This window comes from Lipotes vexillifer, unplaced genomic scaffold (genome assembly GCF_000442215.2).
Source record: "Lipotes vexillifer unplaced genomic scaffold, Lipotes_vexillifer_v1.1 scaffold1882, whole genome shotgun sequence".
Lineage (NCBI taxonomy): Eukaryota > Metazoa > Chordata > Mammalia > Artiodactyla > Lipotidae > Lipotes > Lipotes vexillifer.
In genome coordinates, this window is record NW_006790422.1 from 235653 (window position 1) to 254926 (window position 19274).

Below are 19274 nucleotides of genomic sequence, written 5' to 3' on the forward strand. Positions count from 1 at the left end.
CCCACCACCACCCCAGCCTCCCACTTTTCTTCCTAAGGAAAGCTCTAAAATAGAGTTTCAAAGGTTTCAACTCTCTTAACCAGTAGGCCCCCGAGATTCTGCCTTTTTGTGGGCACATGGCATTGACCTTATCTGCAGATCATCTCCGTGGATTATGTTTTCACTAGACATGCCCCTGGGGAAAAATATTGTCCAAAAAAAGGTCCTGTTCTAGACCCACCCAGAATGACATAATATTAAGTGTTTTCCATCTTCAACAGTGATACTCTTTTGAGAACTCACAGCCAGTTTGAATTTAGCTAAGTCCAATGTTTTCTTTCTCTTTTTGGTTCATAATTTCCCAGGGGCCTGCTACCTTCGTGCTTAGCTGAAAATGCAGCATTCTCCAGCAGAGAATGCTCTCTGGTATATTTAAAGCAATTAGGTCCCGGGACTTCCCTGGTGGTGCAGTGGTTCAGAATCCGCCTGCCAATGCAGGGGACACGGGTTCGAGCCCTGGTCCGGGAAGATCCCACATGCCGCAGAGCAGCTAAGCCCGTGCGCCACAGCTACTGAGCCTGAGCTCTAGAGCCTGCGAGCCAGAATTACTGAGCCCATGTGCCCCAACTACTGTAGCCCACGTGCCTAGAGCCCGTGCTCCGCAACAAGAGAAGCCACCACAATGAGAAGCCCGCGCATAGCAACGAAGAGTAGCCGCCGCTCGCCGCAACTAGAGAAAGCCGCGTGCAGCAACGAAGACCCAACGCAGCCAAAAATAAATAAACTAATTTAAAAAAAGAAAAAAAGCAATTAGGGCCCTGAATGAGAAGTTCAGTTATAGACAAAGATAAAAGATCAAATTTTAATTAGCTATGGAAATATTATTTTATTAAAGATAGAGTAATTATAAATTATTATAAAGTTATTTTATAAATTGAAAAGAAAAACAAAACCTTTCATTTTATGGGCTCTGTCTATATTTTGCCTTTACCTCATCATTTCACTTAATTCTCTCAAACACTGAGTTGAACGCTCTTATTCCTGTGTAAGGTATTTGCAATTGTGCTACAAATAGGTGACCAACTAGGGCTGAGGGGTTTCTTGGGATGTGGGACTGGCAGCTAAAAGTGGGCAAGTCCCAGGCAAACTGGGACAAATTGGTCACCCTAGAAACTACCCATCTATTTAGTAGCCTAAAACAGAATGATCATTTCTCACAGTTCTGTGGGCTGAATGGGTGGTGGTTCTGCTGTTTTCACCGGAACTCTCCATATGGCTGCTTGGCTGAGGCTGGATGGGATAAGATGTCTGGGGCCTCACCAGAGATGGCTGGCCCTCTTCCTCCATGGAATCTTTCATCACAGCACGGGGGCCTCAGGGTTCCACAGGGTAAGTGTGGAAGCTGCAGGGCCTCTTGAAACCATGCTCAAAAGTTAAGTATTGCCGCTTCGACCACATAGAGTGATGCAGACTCAGCGCCAGCCCAATTCAAGACATGAGAAAATAGACTTCAACTTTCAAAAAATCTTATTGAAAGATTCATTATTGATGAATTGGGAGATTGGGACTGACGTATATACACTAATATGTATAAAATGAATAAGTAATAAGAATTTGCTGTATAAAAAAATAAATAAAATTCAAAAATTCAAAAAAAAGGTAGAATATATACATTATGTGTAAGGAGTGAAAAAATATCACTAGAGATCTACATCATTAGAAGGATTAAGAGAATATAATAAACAACTTTGCTAAAAAATTTGATTACTTTCTTGAAATGGGCAAATTCCTTGAAGACAAAAACTCCAAAGCTCACTCAAGAAGGAGATTACTTGAATTAGCTCTATGTGTGTTAAATAAATTTAATTAATTAAAAAAAATCTTATTGAAAGATAGTGGACATACAATATTATGTTAGTTTCATGTGTACTACATAGAGATTTGACTTGCATACATTATGAAATGATCACACGAGAAATCTAGTAACCATCTGTCCACATACAAAGTTATGACAGTATTATTGACCATTATTGTGCTATACATTCCATCCTCAGGCTTATTTATTTTATAACTGGAGGTTTATACCTCTTAATCCTCTTCAGCTATTTCACCCACCCTCCCCTCTGGCAGCCATCCATTTATTCTCTGTATCTATGAGTCTGTTTTCATTTTGTTTAGTTTTTTAGATTCTGCATATAAGTGAGATCACATGTGGTATTTGTCTTTGTCTGACTTATTTAGTATAATGCCCTCTAGATTCATCCATGTTATTGCAAATGGTAAGGTTTCTTTTTTATGGCTGAGTAGTATTCCATTGCATTCCACACTTTTGATGGGAGGAGTTGCAGAGAATATGGTCATTTTTAGTCCATCACAATCCCCATCATATACATGAGATTCAGTAAATTTAAGTAACTTTTCCAAGACTACATAGCTCTTAAGTGGCAATTCGAGCCTTTGAACCCAGGTCTGTGTGTTTGAAAAACCCATGAGTTTTTCTGGGTTTGAGTCACCATGCCCTGGTGGGGTATAACTACAACATTCGATAATCCAGAGAGCAAATGGGTATTTTCCTGCAGTGCTGGTGTGGAGTGGTGGAGAACGGAGAAAGAGACATAGAAGCAGTGATCTGTGATGTCTGGATTACTGGCATCACAAGTTTGTCCAGTCTGTTTGGAGAATATATTTGCCTGATACTTGCCTGATTCTGTAAATATGTTCGGGCTCCTGCTGTTCTCCTGCCCCGTACTTGAGTACAAGCTTATTTCTAAAAGTAAATTCTTCAGTGGGACTCAGATATTCTATATTCTTGGCCTTGATGTTTCTCTTTCTCTTATGCATTGTAACATTCTTTTTCTACATAAGCCTTTGGATCATCTACAGTTTGAGAGTTTGAAAGACAGTTGTCCCAAGTCGGTTGTTTTCAAAGAGTGGGGGGTCCCTGAGTCCCTTTCAGGGAGTCCATGAGGTCAAAACTATTTTTATAATGCCAAGGTATTATTTGCTTTTCTCTGCTTTCATTCCATCTAGGGTGTAAAGTGGAGTTTTCCAGAAGCTAAGTAATGTGTGATACTGCAACAGATTTTAGTGGAAGCAGATATGAGAATTCCACTCCTTCCTACTAAGACATTAAAGGGACTTGAAAAAAAAAAACTAATGAAGTCTTCTCTTTTGTTCCTTTTTTTAAAAAAAGTTACTTTTTATTAAAAATGTATTTTTATGTTAGCATATTAAGAGTTTGCTGTGATTTTTAAATTAATACACAAATATTTTTAAAGTTTCTCATTTTGTTTCTCATAGTAATAAAATAAATTTTAACTTACTTTTAATTAAAAATTAATAATAGTCACAGAAGCTCTTTGGAGTCCTCAATTTAAGATAGAGTTCTGAAAGCAAAAAGTTTTCATTATTTTATTAGCTGCCATTTGCAAAGCTTGGGCAATTTGCTCTCTTTTAATCCTCCCAGCAAACCTATCAGGAAGGTACCCCATTAATCTCCTCCCAGAGGCATAAACTAGGGCTCAAAATCATTAGCCACACAGCTTGCATGCTGTGCAGCTAGAATTTGAAGCTAGTTCTATCTGACCCCAAAATCAAACTTGAAGGAATCAGTAACCTCCTTGCATGCAATATACCTGTTGCTTTCCTGGACAGAGAGGTTGAAGCAGAGGTCAAGAAGACTGGATGAATTATTTGAGATGGCTCAGGCAGCTAAAAGCCAAGACCTTCTGCTGTCTGTTCTACTCCTCATAGGGACTTGTCCTTTCAAATGGCAATTCCTTTTGTGAGAAAGGAATGCCTTCAAATTCAAATGATACTATGAACCTGGTGGAGGTCTGTTCCCCTTATAACAGGCATTTCTAATAGCACAGTATGCAGACTTTGCTGAGCACTCAACAAGGAAGAAACGTTTGTCCAGTTATCACATTCTAAACTGCCAAAATACATGTGCATTGCCTTAAGTTTTTCAATTATGTTACAGGTCAGCTTGTGCATTTTATCTGTTCGACTCTCTTTTGTAAAACAATTACAATGGTAAAAACAAAGAAACTATTGAGTACTTAACTATGCGTCGGTCACCGAGAGGAAGACTTGATACCAAGGTCTCTCTGAATCCTCACAAGAATACTCCCAGGCTGGCAGTGGGGTGTCCTACCTGCTTTACAGATAAGGAGATGGGCTTGCCGAGGGGAAGCTACTTGCCTGAGGTCACCCAGCTAGTAAGTAGGCGGTGAGTCAAGTATCAGACCCAGGTCCGGGTGGTTCCCAGGCTAAGATTCTTAACCAGCATGCATTGCAAGATCCTAAAAGGCAATGTCAATCTGTCTGTGGAAAGGAGTTCCCCAAAGTAAACTTGAAGTAGCCCAGGTAAATTAGGAAAGGGTCACAATTTTATGGTCAGAGATTTTAAGGAAAAACCAAGTGATGCAACCTCTTCATGTAATAAGAAAACAGATACAATTCTTTAATTTTGTCCTTAGCTTAACCCTTCACTAACATCCAGCAGCTCGGAGTGTACAGAGAAAGGCAGTAAATTCCTCATCTGTATCCCAGTGTGCCAACTGTTTTGGTTTTAATTGTGTCAGGTGTGTCTTCCTTCTGCCTGGAGGTCCTTCCTTAGGTTTGAAAATATCATGATCACATCAACAGTGTGAGAGGTGGTGGGAGAGCTGAGGTTCCACATGTGTCAACAACAGATGTGCACGTCTCCTGGAGCACTGGAAAAAAGAGTAATAGGAGTTCCCTTAGGGCTGTGCTCCACGTGCCCCAGGAGGGGATAAGGACGAAAGCCTCTGTAATTTATATTGACTGCTGAGGTAACCAGGTGCTTTCAGCAAGCATTCCAGTTGCAAATTTGGGTTTTAACAACCTTCCCAACAACCTCTGGGGAGGGAGGGAGACAAAGAGGGAAGAGATATGGGAACATATATATATGTATAACTGACTCACTCTGTTATAAAGCAGAAACTAACACACCATTGTAAAGCAATTATACCCCAATAAAGATGTTTAAAAAAAAAAAAAAGATATATAAGTATCTATAAAGGTAATAAAATAAAACCATTTTTAATCTCCAAAAAAAAAAAAAAAGGGTTATAGTGGAATCAAATATATATATATGAAATAAAAGATTGGAGACCCTTGAGGAATATGAATTAATAGTAAACAAAAAAAAAGGAGGCTGTCTCCAATATTACTGGAATAGACTTCTCTCTCCTTCCACCCGCTGCCTAAACTTGAATATTGCATTTAAGTTGGGATGCAGCATGAGCTATGATTATGTTGGGATTGAAAGGATTTAGGTTCATCATTAGAAACTCAAAAGCAACAGAAGAAAAATTTAATCCTATTGACTTTGGCCTCTGAGTAATGTTTGGAGGAGAAACTTGCATTAGCATGCATCCTTTATTGGAGTCTTATATAGATTTATAATCCAATGTTGTTTTTTCTTTAAGCTGGATCCTAGTAAAGATGATATAAAGTGAAAACTCAAAATACTTAGATTAAAATAAAACTAACTAAAAATACCTCAAGAACAAATATGTAAATTGCAGTTTAGAGGAAAACTACTGAAAAAAAAAACTTGATTTGCATAATGCTTTTATTTCCATGTATGGAGACATAATTAAATTCTTGATTTCTTTCTCTGTAGACAAAGGGAACCAATATTCTTGAGCAGATAACTGTTCCAAATACTTTTCTAAGTGATGCATAGAATATCTAACTTAAATCTTGTGAGATAAGGAAATACACTACCCTTAAATTGCCCACCTGCCTAGATTTGGATTTTATTTTAGATAGCGTAAGTGGAGAGAACACTGATTTGGAGAATGTGGCACTATTTGTCTTCAAAAATCCACCCCCCACCCCAATTGCAAGACAATTTATGACGTAGGTCATGTCTGGTCTTCCATCCTATCTGTAAATAGCAAAACTCAGAAAGGCATTCCATCCTTATATCTAGGTTTAAAAGGACTATTTCTGTTAAAGGTCCCCAAGAAGTGCCACGTCCTCTCCCTTGTCATGAGAGATAACATGATAACATCCTTTAACACAATAATGATTTACTGCATATCTGTTTCCTAAAATTGTCTCATTGTTACCTGTAAAGCAATGCACACCACTGTCTATGACAATTCTCAATCTAGCTTCAGGTGTAAAACTACACCTATTGCATGACTGTAGAGGAGGTGGAATGGAAAACTTCCTGTGTATTCATGATGGCCAAAAAAATGGAAGGAAAAAACAAACCCATGAGACACATAGCCATTTTTTAATAGAGTTTACATTTAGGCAAAGTATGGCAAGAAGTATGCTATTTTTGAATAACTCCTATATATAGGATTGTCCCTCAGTATCATCAATTTAATTCAAAAGCTTCTCATTAGTATGCCTTAAAAAAAGAAAAGAACAATGTCTTATGTCCTTCATTTAAAATTCACCTCTGAATTCTCAACAACAAACACTGTGCCTGCCATATAGCAGGTAATTGCAAATCGTTTGCTGAATTAATGAAGAAATGAAATGAAGAAATACAGAGAAAATTGCTTGCTTTTTTAAAAAAAATAAATGGTAAATTTGTTAGAATGCTGCTAAGAAACGATTTAAAATGATTTATTTAAAGGTATGAGATTACAGCTATAAAACTATTCCATATCCTTCCACAAATGTTTCTTGGAATTGTGATCTTCTCTTTGGTGTTACTACTTACATCAAATGACCACTGATCAGATAAACCATTCACCCCTTTATGTAATGCATTACAGCGCACCATAGTGACAGACACTGCAGATCTGGTTGTAAATAACACAGACCCAAACTCGCATTCACCGAGCTTGAAATGCAGTGACTTATGATTCCTGTCACTCTGCTCCATATTCACTGTCCACCCTCTCTACCTTGCTCTCTGATCTGTGTCACTTCAAGATGTGTCTGTGTCCTCTGGATGGATCAGTCAACTGAATGCCCCAGCAAGCAGATCAGATGGAGCACCAAAATGTGACAGCACGGTTTCTACTAAGCCCTGGATTACTGCATTATTCTCTCCAGTCACACCTTGAATTCAATTCCTATGCACAGTCTCTTTCCTGAAGGGACCTACCATGTATACAATATATCATACAGGCTGAGCACTTAATCACAAAACTTTGTGATTATATTTCAGATACTATATGTCTATTTTCACAGATGAAAAACTGAAGGCCAAGGATGTAATATAATGTACCAGGTTTACAACTTTAACCTGGACTTGAATACAAAGAGGTCTAATTCTCAGACTATGCTCTTTACCCCTGTGCTAGAGTGCTTCCAGTGAAAATTGCTTCTTAAACGAATAAAGCAATTGCTTTGTGAACTCAAACTTTTTTCACAAAAGCCTTAGGTTAGTTTTTGTCATGACAGAATAGATAGTAATTAATAATATTCATAAATAACAAATAAATTATAAAGTCAATTATACAGCAAATTGATAGATAACTCAAAGAATTATATATTTATTTTTATGCTCCACTAGCAACCACAAAATATTTAATAGTTATCCCAATTTTAAAATTAATACAAAGATAATATCAAGATACAAAATTATATTTAAATCTGTATCCATATACTTCAAATGCAGAAGGAAAGAAGGAAGGAAAGAAAGAAAGAAAGGAAGAAAGAAAAAAAGAAAGAAAGAAAGAAAGAAAGAAAGAAAGAAAGAAAGAAAGAAAGGAAGAAAGAAGGAAAGAAAGAAAGAAAGAAGGAAAGAAGGAAAGAAAGAAGGAAAGAAGGAAAGAAGGAAAGAAAGAAAGAAAGAAAGAAGGAAAGAAAGAAAGAAAGAAAACTACTTCATTTTCTTGAAGTAGTTTTTACTGAAAAGAAATTACAAAATATAGTCCATGAAAGAATTCAATGTTGCCCCTTTTCAAAGGCTAAACCTTAAAGATAAATATAATTACAAGTTTGAAATATAGAGCCATCGTTATTTTTTAAATATATCCTAACCGTCTTTTAACATATTCACAAATGTAAGAAGGTTAAACCACTTGCTTCCTTCATAAACAAAGAAGGAATATAATTATCCATTAATTTATCTATAGCAAGAGACTGATTTGAAACTTGGGTAGAGATACATGCCAGGACTTCCAAACTCAGAAGAAGAGAACAACAGAATGGCCCACAGTTCATAAAAGTCCACTGATTTGGGCCACTTATCACAGATATTTAACTAGAAGAGGAATTCCCTCAAGGTGTGACCTCATAAAGGCTGATACATAATGACATTGAAAATTACATTTCCACTTATCAAACATGAAACCTGCTTTCTAAAGTTTTATGTCACTTGCTATAGAACTAAAATAAAATCCTATCAACTCTTTCTTCATCTCTTATAAAAGGATGCTGAACATTCAGACAGAATTGCTTGCATAAAAGTTTAAATTCTCAAACCAATCCAAAAAAAAATTCATTTTTCAATAGAAAGACATGTAAAGAAGAAAATAAAATTATAGCTATTTTTAAGACACATTTTCTATCTTATATCTTAAAGAATTACATTGACTATAAATGAATAATTTCTAATAATGTCTTTTATGAGTGGCTCTTCTTAATCTGGGAATTTAGCAATTAAAAAATCTTAGTTATTACAATTTGGTGTGAATTATAGGACATCACAACCTTTGTCAACTACTTATAAAGGTACTTTATCAAGAGTAGAAGCAAAAAACAGTTGTTTTTAAAATTGAGAAACATACTGGGCATTCATACTTAAAGTTTAATCACCACTTAGGTGGAGCTATATGCAATTACTTTTCAAAACCATCTCCATACACAATATATTGCATATAATTAATTCAATGAACTATCAAGGCTATAAAGTTTAAATAAGAAAGAAAAAATATCATTAAAAACCTCAGCTATGGTCTAAAAGTTAACTAAGCAAAGTGATCCAGTGAACAAACCTAATTAAAATGCCTGATACAAACAAAGCTTAGACGAAAAGCACTAAAAACAATTGAATACTTATTTTATTAATCTAATGAATCATGTATCATATCATTACAACTTTGTATATATCATTAATTTCATTCCTTTCACTTAAGCGTTTTATTGGGATTACTTCAGTTATTAGTTGGTCTAATGTATTGGTTACCTCTAAATCTCGCTCTACAATCTCTTCTTATCTTGTTGCATAAACCCTTGCGTGTTATTCAAATTGCTTCATTTATTATGATAGCTTCCCCATGTAAATTGTGCTGACTGCTCGCCCTTGCACAGTCCTCATTAGACTAATGAAAACCTTCAAACGAAAAAACTAAACAACCTGCCAAATAAAGGTCTGAGGTTATTATGAAAATTACAACTCTGGGAGCTGGAAGAAGCTCTATTCATTAATTCATGCTCAGCAAATTGCTAACTAATTTAGTTGCACTCCTCTGCATTAATGGATTATTTTATAAAAATGTTTTCTACAGCCCAAGACCTTTGGTGCATGCTTTTGAGAGGCTTGAATTCTAATCAACCTTAACAGTAAATTAGGAATGTAATATCTAAATAATAATTGGGATGGCATATGGAGGAAAATAGTGTTTAAAATCCCATGAAAGGTGCTTTTGGTTTTCAGCTTCATCTGTCAATTTCACAGTAGTTAAAACAATTGTACTTGTTTAATATTCTGAAACTGTAGCATAAGATACTAGCAACAATGGTAATGTAAAAATTTAAGGAAAGTTTAAAATATAGCTTCTACTGGAACAAAACAGATTTTCACATGCTGAAGTTATCACACAAATTTCTAGGAATAGTTTGCCAAAAGGCACAAGAATAAGTGGTAATAGATAAGGAAAAGTCAGAGGAAAACATCATACCCAGTTCTCCAGAATGGATGGGCAATATCTCTTTTAAAATATGTTCAAAATACTATCAGGTTTTTATGCATTTAAACATAATAGCCATGAGTTCCATATTGGCCTTTCATCTAATGTGTTATATAAACTCCTCCAAATTAGTTCCCGTATCTTTTAGATTTACCTGAGCTTTGCTGTCACCTTGCAGGTCCTGCAAACAAGGCTGAATGATGTGTTAAATCATTCCATCAAGTTGATGGAGGAATTCAAACTTCAAGCACAAGAGACAAGGGGGCTATTACTTTGCTTCTTAACTCATAACATAGCATTCAAAGTAGTATCACTCCCTCATCTATCAAATGAAGATAAAGCCCTGTGTGTTTGCCCATGCGCAGGGGCACACATAAGCACATGTAAGAATATTAAAAAGTATCAAAAAAAGCAGACTGTGAATATTAGGCAAGATTGGACATATATTTTTAAATGTCATTTTTTTTTCTTTTTTTATTAAGCTCTTTAGAAGAGATTCTAATTTACATCTCAGAATAGAAAAATGTTCAAAAGTATTAGGTTGAAACATATGAGATTGTAGATATCTCCTGTTTTGTCCTACAAAAACATCACACGAAGCTTATCTGCAGAAACTGGCATTTATATTTTGCTCTCAGTTTAGATAAAAAAGATTAAGTAAGCTCTCTGAGTCACTGAACTTTTAATGGCCTATTTTTTTGTACATTTCTTAATATGTCTAATCAGGGAAGAAAGGACAGTGTTTTGTAGTTCTTTTAGAAACATACATATTTGCCCACATACGAAATAAAAATATACGAAAGAAAAATTATTTTAGCTTCACTAAAAAATATAGGATATAATATTTCCAAAATGAAGTTTGAATTTGAGCTAATTCTCAAATAAACATATAGAAGAATGTACACATTCCCTTTAGATCACTTCTACACCAGAATATGTAAAATTTCAACTTGAAACTAGAAAAAATAGAAATCTACGGTTTAAGCAATATGCAAATAAATTCCAAAATTAAAAATTAGAGATAATCAATTCATTAAGTCAATAAACATCTTAAATGAAAGGAATAAAATAATTTATAATAATTCATAAATAAATCATTACATGAAGCAAATTTGTATGTGGAGCTAATATGTTAATCTACTAGTAATTTACTCCTACCTCACTTTTAATGCTATAAAAATATTAGCTATTGGCATGACTACATAAAAATATTTCTTAAACAGTGAGGAAGTGAGTCATTCTGTGCCTATCAAAAAAGCTCAAAAAAATAAAGCTGAATAAGTGGAATAACTAATAGTCTATTCTGTTTTTTCCATGGGGAAAAGACATTTCATCTGACTAAGTAAAAGTAAAACTATTACAGTAAGTAAAATTATTATAAATGTATATTATTATTTATAACGTATCCAAAACTAAATACTCGCTAATAGCTTTGGCATCTAGTTCATGAAAATTATCAGCAGTGGTAACATGATTCAACTTTCTAAGTGTCCAAAAAAGTTTCCAAAACCTAAAGTTATGGATGTCCTGGAGAAGCAACTGACATCTTCGACATCAATAAATGGCCCTATTTCTTTTAGTAATGTTCATATTAATTACATAATAATAAATTCCTGGAAAATGTAAACTATAGGTAACATTGAGGTAGTTTATTTTATAAGTGGCTCACATATATTGTGCTAACATTACCAAAACATAGAAATTTCTAAAGAAAAGGGTTTTTCACTCTGTGCACAACTATATAGTCACATGAGATACTAACAGGTTCAGATTTTTGATATATGTGTGTATGATATTTACTATAAATTAATTTGTGTAATGTTAATCTAGAATTGAAAAAAGAAAGTCATTTTTGAAGACAGTCCTAAAAGTAGAATTTTTAAACAATGAGAAATGTGCAAAAGGAAATATATTTCAAAAAAATTATTTCCACAAATAGGAGAAAAGTGATGGCAGTCATTTAAGAAAGATGTTTTGCAGGAAAGTGGTCCACAAGGTTGGATGCTAAGAATAAAGCATTAATAAGAGGATATCCCAATATGGCCACTTTGCTAACTACTTTATTGCCTTTAGTGCTTTGTCCTCAAATTCAGAATACCAAAATGAGAACCTTCCATACAAGTCTGTTAACCATTGGAAATATTGGGCACTGCCCGCGAAGAATATGTGACAAAAGAATAGGTGACAAAAGAAATGTTTCATGGCCTGAAGCAAATCCCCTGTATTTCCTGCCTCATCTTAAATTATTCCTGCTTCTAAGATGGCAAGAGGTACAAACTATTATATATGGAATAATCTACAAGGATATACTGTACAACAAAGGGAATATAGCCAATATTTTATAATAACTATAAATGGAGTATAACTTAAAATTGTGAATCACTATATTGTACACCTGTAACATAATATTGTACATCAACTATACTTCAATAAAAATATATATAATTAGAAAAAATGAAAAATAAAAAAATAAAATGTCAGGAGTCACCAATGAAAGTTGTCATATTTTTTATGAAAACAAATAAAGGGAAAAGCCTCAACCATAGGGAAAATTAGAATATATATGAAGAAAATTTCTGTGCAACTGTAGCAGCAAAAGAAGAAGGGAAGTTTTGTATTTCATATAGTTTATTTCACATATCTGACATTCAGTAAATATTGATTATATCATTTTGGTTTATGTAGTCCAAGACTGAAATACACTAACATAAACTAGGTATTCAGTACTTAATTCCAATTATAAATGCTCACATTTTCTATAATTGGAAAAAAGCTGATACTGTAGCATACAGTATCATATCTGTAGCATACATTTGATTTTTGGTTAGCAAAAAATTAGATAAATTCCATAATAACAAAAATGTGCATGTGGAACTACGTGCAAGGTATGAAACATGGTCAAAAATGTGTTGGAAATAGCAGCAATTCAAGCAATTTTAGAAAAACCAGGGGAAAAAATATGCATAAGAGAAGTAACACTGTAAATTAGCACCAAGAGACAGATTTTGAGGGGATAAAGAGAGAAGTGCAGCATAAAGAAACAGGGAGCCTGTTTATATAATTTAAATGCTGAGCATATATTTGGAGAAAACTCTAATTTGAAAAGATACATGCACCCCAATGTTCATAGAAGCACTATATACGATACCCAAGTCATGGAAGCAACCTAAGTGTCCATTGACAGATAAATGGATAAAGAAGATGTGGTACATATATACAATGGAATATTGCTCAGCCATAAAGTAGAATAAAATAATGCCATTTACAGCAACATGGATGGACCTAGACATTACCATACTAAGTGAAGTAAGACAGAAAGACAAATATCATGTGATATCTCTTATATGTGGAATCTAAAAAAAAAAAAAAAAGAAGATACAAATGAGCTTATTTACAAAAGAGAAACAGACTCACAGGCATAGAAAATAAAAACTTATGGTTACCAAAGGGGAAAGGGTAGGGGGAGTGATAAATTAGGAGTTTGGGATTAACATTTACACACTTCTTTATATAAAATAGATAAACAAAAGGGTCCTACTGTATAGCACAGGAAACTATACTCAATATCTTATAATAACCTATATTGGAAAAGAATCTGAGAAATAATATATTATATATATACATACATATACATACGTAATTCTTTCATTGTTTCTTATATATAAAGCTGAATCACTTTTGCTGTACACCAGAAACTAACACAACATTGTAAATCAACTATACTTCAATTAGAAAAAAAGAAAATGTCAATTAGTACTGCCTATTCCACTAAATTTAGACTGAGGGGAAAAATCAGCAATGTTTTTAAAATCCAGAAAGCTCTAGAGAACTTGCAGTATGTTTGGAAAAGTTAAAAGACATAAAATTGGTTTTGAGTCTATGAGCTGTATCATAGATTTCCTCAGCACATATCCTTGACAAACTCCTAATTTTAATCAAAGTTCATACTATTAAAATCATTTCTCCTTACACTTGGGATGCTTGAAACAATATTATATGTCTATTACTTCTTGATACACTAACTTGTTTTTCATATTTATATTTTGAATGTACTTTAATTAAACTCTTCCTGGGTTCAAAAACCCATTAGAGTGTTTTTATTTTAAAAACTAAGTAGCAAATTTACTCAGCACTTAGTACTTCTGAGTTCTAACACCTGTAAAGCCACTGGTCCTTCAACTAATAGTGACGTAAATATTCTAATAAAGTCAATAGCTTTTTAATATTAAGAAGATTTTTAAATGCTTAAAAGTTACTGGTGATTAAGATTGTGATTCTCAACCTACAAACTAATTTTGGTATCTTTTTTTGTGTGTGTGTGGTACGCGGGCCACTGCTGTGGCCCCTCCCGTTGCGGAGCACAGGCTCCGGACGCGCAGGCTCAGCGGCCATGGCTCACGGGCCCAGCCGCTCCGCGGCATGTGGGATCTTCCCGGACCGGGGCACGAACCCGTGTCCCCTGCATCAGCACGCGGACTCTCAACCACTGCGCCACCAGGGAAGCCCATCAACGTTTTCTTAAGAATTATTATCTTTTGAATGATTTAAAGTGGTAGGCAGCAAATTACATTTAAGAAGTTCAAGCCTAAAATGACACAAACATGTAATTAATTTCACTACAAATGTCTCTAAATGAAGTCACTTGTTTTAATACAGATATGTGTAGTAAGAAAGTTACAGGGCAAGTATGCAGCACATGATAAATGTAGTCATGAAAGAAAACAATTTTTAATTTAGTAGACCCTATCAATCTAGAAAGCCTATGAATATTTACTATTAATTCAGTATGCTGAAAAATAGATAAAAGAGAGTACGTAAAAGAGATGAGCATCATATAATAAAATTCTTACTATAAGAGTATCAAAATCTATTACAATGTCCACGATTCCATAACTACATTTGAAATTATGAGTTTAAAGGTAGTTTCACATTTCTAGGGAGAATATTAAAAACTTACTTTCCTTTATAAAATATACATTAAAATATTGAAAAACTGTTGGGATATGATCAAGGTCTTTATTCTGACAGCAAAACCATTTTAAAAACTTAAGATGTGATAAGAAGTACCATTAGTGATATAGAAAGTTTTTGTGGATATTCCTGGCCAGAACATGCTACTGTTTCATATAAATGTATGTTCTAAGGGTTATGAAATTCCACCTTTTGCCATTCATCATCACAGTTATTTTAACTTTCACCATCTCTTAGAATCTTCTAGTAGTTTAGCACAGATCAATATGCATTCATAGATTGTCTAGTCTGTTTAAAGCAAATGTAATACACACATGACTCCAAGGCGTATACAGTCTAGTACTGGAAGCAGAGCAATGAAAAAATAACTTCCAAATAACAAGTAACGAAGATTTGGAGGGCAGGCACACAGGAAAACCAGCAGTGGGATCCCTATATCAACCTAGTATGGTATCTCAGGAAAGGCTCTACGATGGCAAAGTTAAAATAGTAGTAACAAATAGATGATGGGTATATAGACAGATGATGGGAAGATAGGCAGATAGAACTCAAGACTCACGGAAAAAGAAAGTTACAAAAATTATAGTCAACTCAACTTGAAACATGAGATTGTAGAAAGCTCCCACCAAAAATTCCAGTGAGATTCATTATTCCAATCACATTATTGGTCATTCCTTTGGTGGTCTCTTCACTACCACCTCCGGGCTTTTATATTTCACTCCCAAACTTTTTTCACCAAGGTTCTGCAAGAGAACTAAATCCTAATATCCTGACAACCACTGTATATCATAAAACTTCTCTCTTATGCATTTCAAGTGAAACTAGCTATGTAGCATCTATGGGAAAACTGAGAAATGAATCACTAAAATCATTTTCTATAGGGCTTCATTCTTTCATAGAACCCTAGTGGAGAATGGCTACTTAACCCAAATAATGAATTTTTATATTTCAATATTCTTACTTAAAACTTAAATCATCTACGCAATTTTATATTTTATTACTATAAAAATTTCCATAATATTTCCTCAAATTGGTTTTTGATTAAATATAAAAGGTATATGTCAAAAGATACATAAGGCATTATATATTTTTCTTCATTTTTGAAGAAGAACTCACAGAAAATTAGAATTAGACATTTAGAGGCAATCTTGTTCACTGATGCACTTGTATATATTCCACCCAGCTTTGTGAAAATATTTGATAGCGAATTTTAAAATAGATAATTAGGAAGTTGCCTTAATGCTGCTCTCAAATATGCCTAGATTTTGACATGTTAGCACCTAGAGAAGATTACCATTTTCTTATTAATTGCATAATGCCGATAATTTAATTTATAGAAATACAGTGTTCTTTCTTCCTAAGGACTCAGCAGAGCTGTTTTCACGTTGAATAGAAAAATGTTTATGTAAGCATTTTTACTTTTTGTGAATAGTCATTTTCGAGGAAAAACGGTTGGTCCACCTAAACTTAGTCTTTCTCCAATCATGTCATTCTGATTATCTAAACAGCCAGTTTTACTTATCTTCCTTTTTGACAGCCAATGAATTGTACCTTTTGTATAATTATGTTTTCCAAAGAAAGAATCCTTTTCGTAACACTGATTACTTGATATTCATGTCAGAAGAGATAGTCAAGGTATCCAGTCTATATTATTAATAAAATTTGAAAATAGTAAATTAAGATGAAAAAGATATGGCAGGGCTCCAGTGGTCCCAATTTAAATTTACCATTTGAAAACATTAATTTGCATCCAATAGCATAAATTTCCAACATGCATGTAAAATAATATTTCAATTCTCCATGAAAGTATTTCATGAAATAAGGCATGAAGAGACAAATTTTTGCCTGTGAAAATGAGTTAGGCTGGTACAAATAAAATATAAATAGGAAACTCTCACAGCTTTGCACAATCTGGGCTTTGTTATTTGTCGCATACACTTTAGAAACAACTACTAGTACATTGGTTGATAAGATTCACTATATTTCTTGGTTGATCAAATGACCATGTGTCTTTTAATCCAACAAATAATCATAATAATCCTTTGTATATTGTCCTTGCTCTATCATGCTAAGTAAAATGACAACTGACCCTAAAAGCACAGAGAAAGACGAACTATAGTCCTTGAGGAACTCAGAGATAACAATTAAAACAAACAATTCTCTTTTTAAAAGTGTACCGGAAAATAAATGAACATTTACCTGTTGTTTAAGAGAAATATGTCTCATTCATATTTCTTTTTTGTTGAATAGGCATTTTGCTTAATATTGTAGGTTTTTTAAATGTTTATATGCCATCTTCTAATATAATCTAGAAATATACTTTGTTCTATGATTAAAACCTAGTTCATATGTTGAGCAGGAAAAACAAGACCTCATAATCGTATATTACCTTTTTCAATATGCATCCTTTTCGACTCATGTCCCATGTCATGACCAGCCAAATCTCCCTCTTTGGGCCCAGGGAGTACGTTTGGTGATAAACCCATCAGCATCTGGTTCATGGACAAACCATTCTGATGGACAGCTGTCAAGTCAGAAACAAAAGGAAAAAGACTAAAACACCATAATATACAATATTCAAATAACATATTTAAACTCTTTTGGACTCAGAAATAAACGTAATACCATGGTCTAACTTTAAAATTATAATCTATCTCTAAGTTGAACACTGTGAGAACTGATAACTATGATAATTTTTGAGAACAAGCAGAAATATATTGAAAATGAAACTGTTATATCTTATTTTTATTTCACATAAAATATGTATATTTTCTTATGTCTGGAATACTTTTGAATGGCCATACCCCTATAACCATTACCAATGAAATATTCAAGCTTTATCTAGTGTATCACATTCTCTCCTTAGCATATAACCTTCCTTAACTCTGCAAAAACTGCAACCTTAACGTTAGAACACTCTTTAACACTATAAAGTTAAAACATAATTTAAAAAAATTCTAGTGGCATGAGAGGGCAAATAGAGTTTTCAACAAGTTAAGGCACTGAAATAGCTGTTTCAAGAGTCCTATTCTAGTCAATAAAACATGAAGTTTCACAGATATCAAAGTACTTCTTTAAAAATTGGTATTTGAACTCAAATTAAAAAATAAAAGAGCCCAATTAATACCTATTAAATGGTTGAATGATTAAAAACAATAATTTCTTTCTTGAACTATTAAGAGTAACCTGTCACTACTGAAACTGTAAAGCAGATGATCAAATACCCTTATGATCACAACCCAGTCAATAAATTTCTTAATAAATTTCCCATGAAAATCTTGGTTTTGTGCAAAATTTTTGAAGAAAAATCATTCCATGAAACCTTACTTTCACTGCAAAATATATAGTTTTAAAATATGTATAAAATAATATATAAGACTATGTTAGGAATTACCATTTGGAAATCAGCATAGTAATAATTGTTTCAGGGAAGAATCTTCAATTAACAATTCTGAACTTAGTGAAGTGAAAGTTTGATGAAGAATAGAACATTTACATAATGTTAAGATATCTCCTCACAAGATACTTATTATCTACAAAGGTTAAAAACAACTTAAAAAGGAACTTTACAAGAGAGAAATCTAGAAGTCAGTCACTACCTCAGCCAAGTGATGGTTATCACAAGTATTGGCAAAATATCATATAGCTTCTGAAATCATGCACTGAGAAGGACACACTATCATGTCTGTGTCATTCCTGCCAAAAATACATAACTTAAGTCAAATTATGAGAAAACATCAAAAAATTCTAACCTGAGGGACATTCTATAAAATAAATGGTATGTATTCTCCAAAAATGTCAAGGTACTGAAAGATAAAAAAGATTAAGGAACCGTTCCAGATTTAAAAGGATTAAGGGCATATGACAAGTAATTTCAACATGTGATCAGGATTGGATTTTGGACCAGGAAAGAAAAATCTCTTATTATTAAAAATATTAGTCAGGAAAAAAAGGAAAAAATAATAGTGGGAAAGCTGGTGAAATTTGAATAAGGTGTGCAGCTTAGAGAATAGTACGATAATAGTCTTAATTTCCTGATTTTAATCAATCTTCTGTGGTTATGTAAGGGAAATTCCTTGTTTGTACAAAATAAACAATGGAGTATTTGAGGTAAAGAAGCACAGTGTCTGTGATAAGGACAATAAGGTGGCATTAGGTTTTTATCAGGTATATCTTTCAGAAAGATCAACTGATTGAGTGAAACTGGATGGGAAATATTAAAGAATTTTAAATTATTTTTGAATTTTTTATGTTAGTCTAAAGTTAAAAATAAATATGCATACATTCGCACATGTATGTGTGTATATGCATATATGTGTACATGTGTACATGTGTGTGTACATGTGTCAATATTTCCATTTGGACAATTATGGTAGTCCATGCATGCAAAAGTAATTACTTTGTTTCTATCAATCTTAAAATATGATTAGTAAAACAAAGAATGTATATCAAAACTCTCAAATCTTTCCC

General features: G+C 33.6%; 1 protein-coding gene across 1 annotated transcript in view; it reads right to left on the reverse strand.

Annotated features, from left to right (window-relative positions):
• Positions 1-19274, reverse strand: part of LOC103077018 (dachshund homolog 1-like) — a 325804-nt gene that overhangs the window by 104847 nt on the left and 201683 nt on the right. The window contains 1 exon segment of the mRNA XM_082931307.1: positions 17194-17328. Within this exon segment, the coding sequence (XP_082787433.1) occupies positions 17194-17328 (135 nt within the window).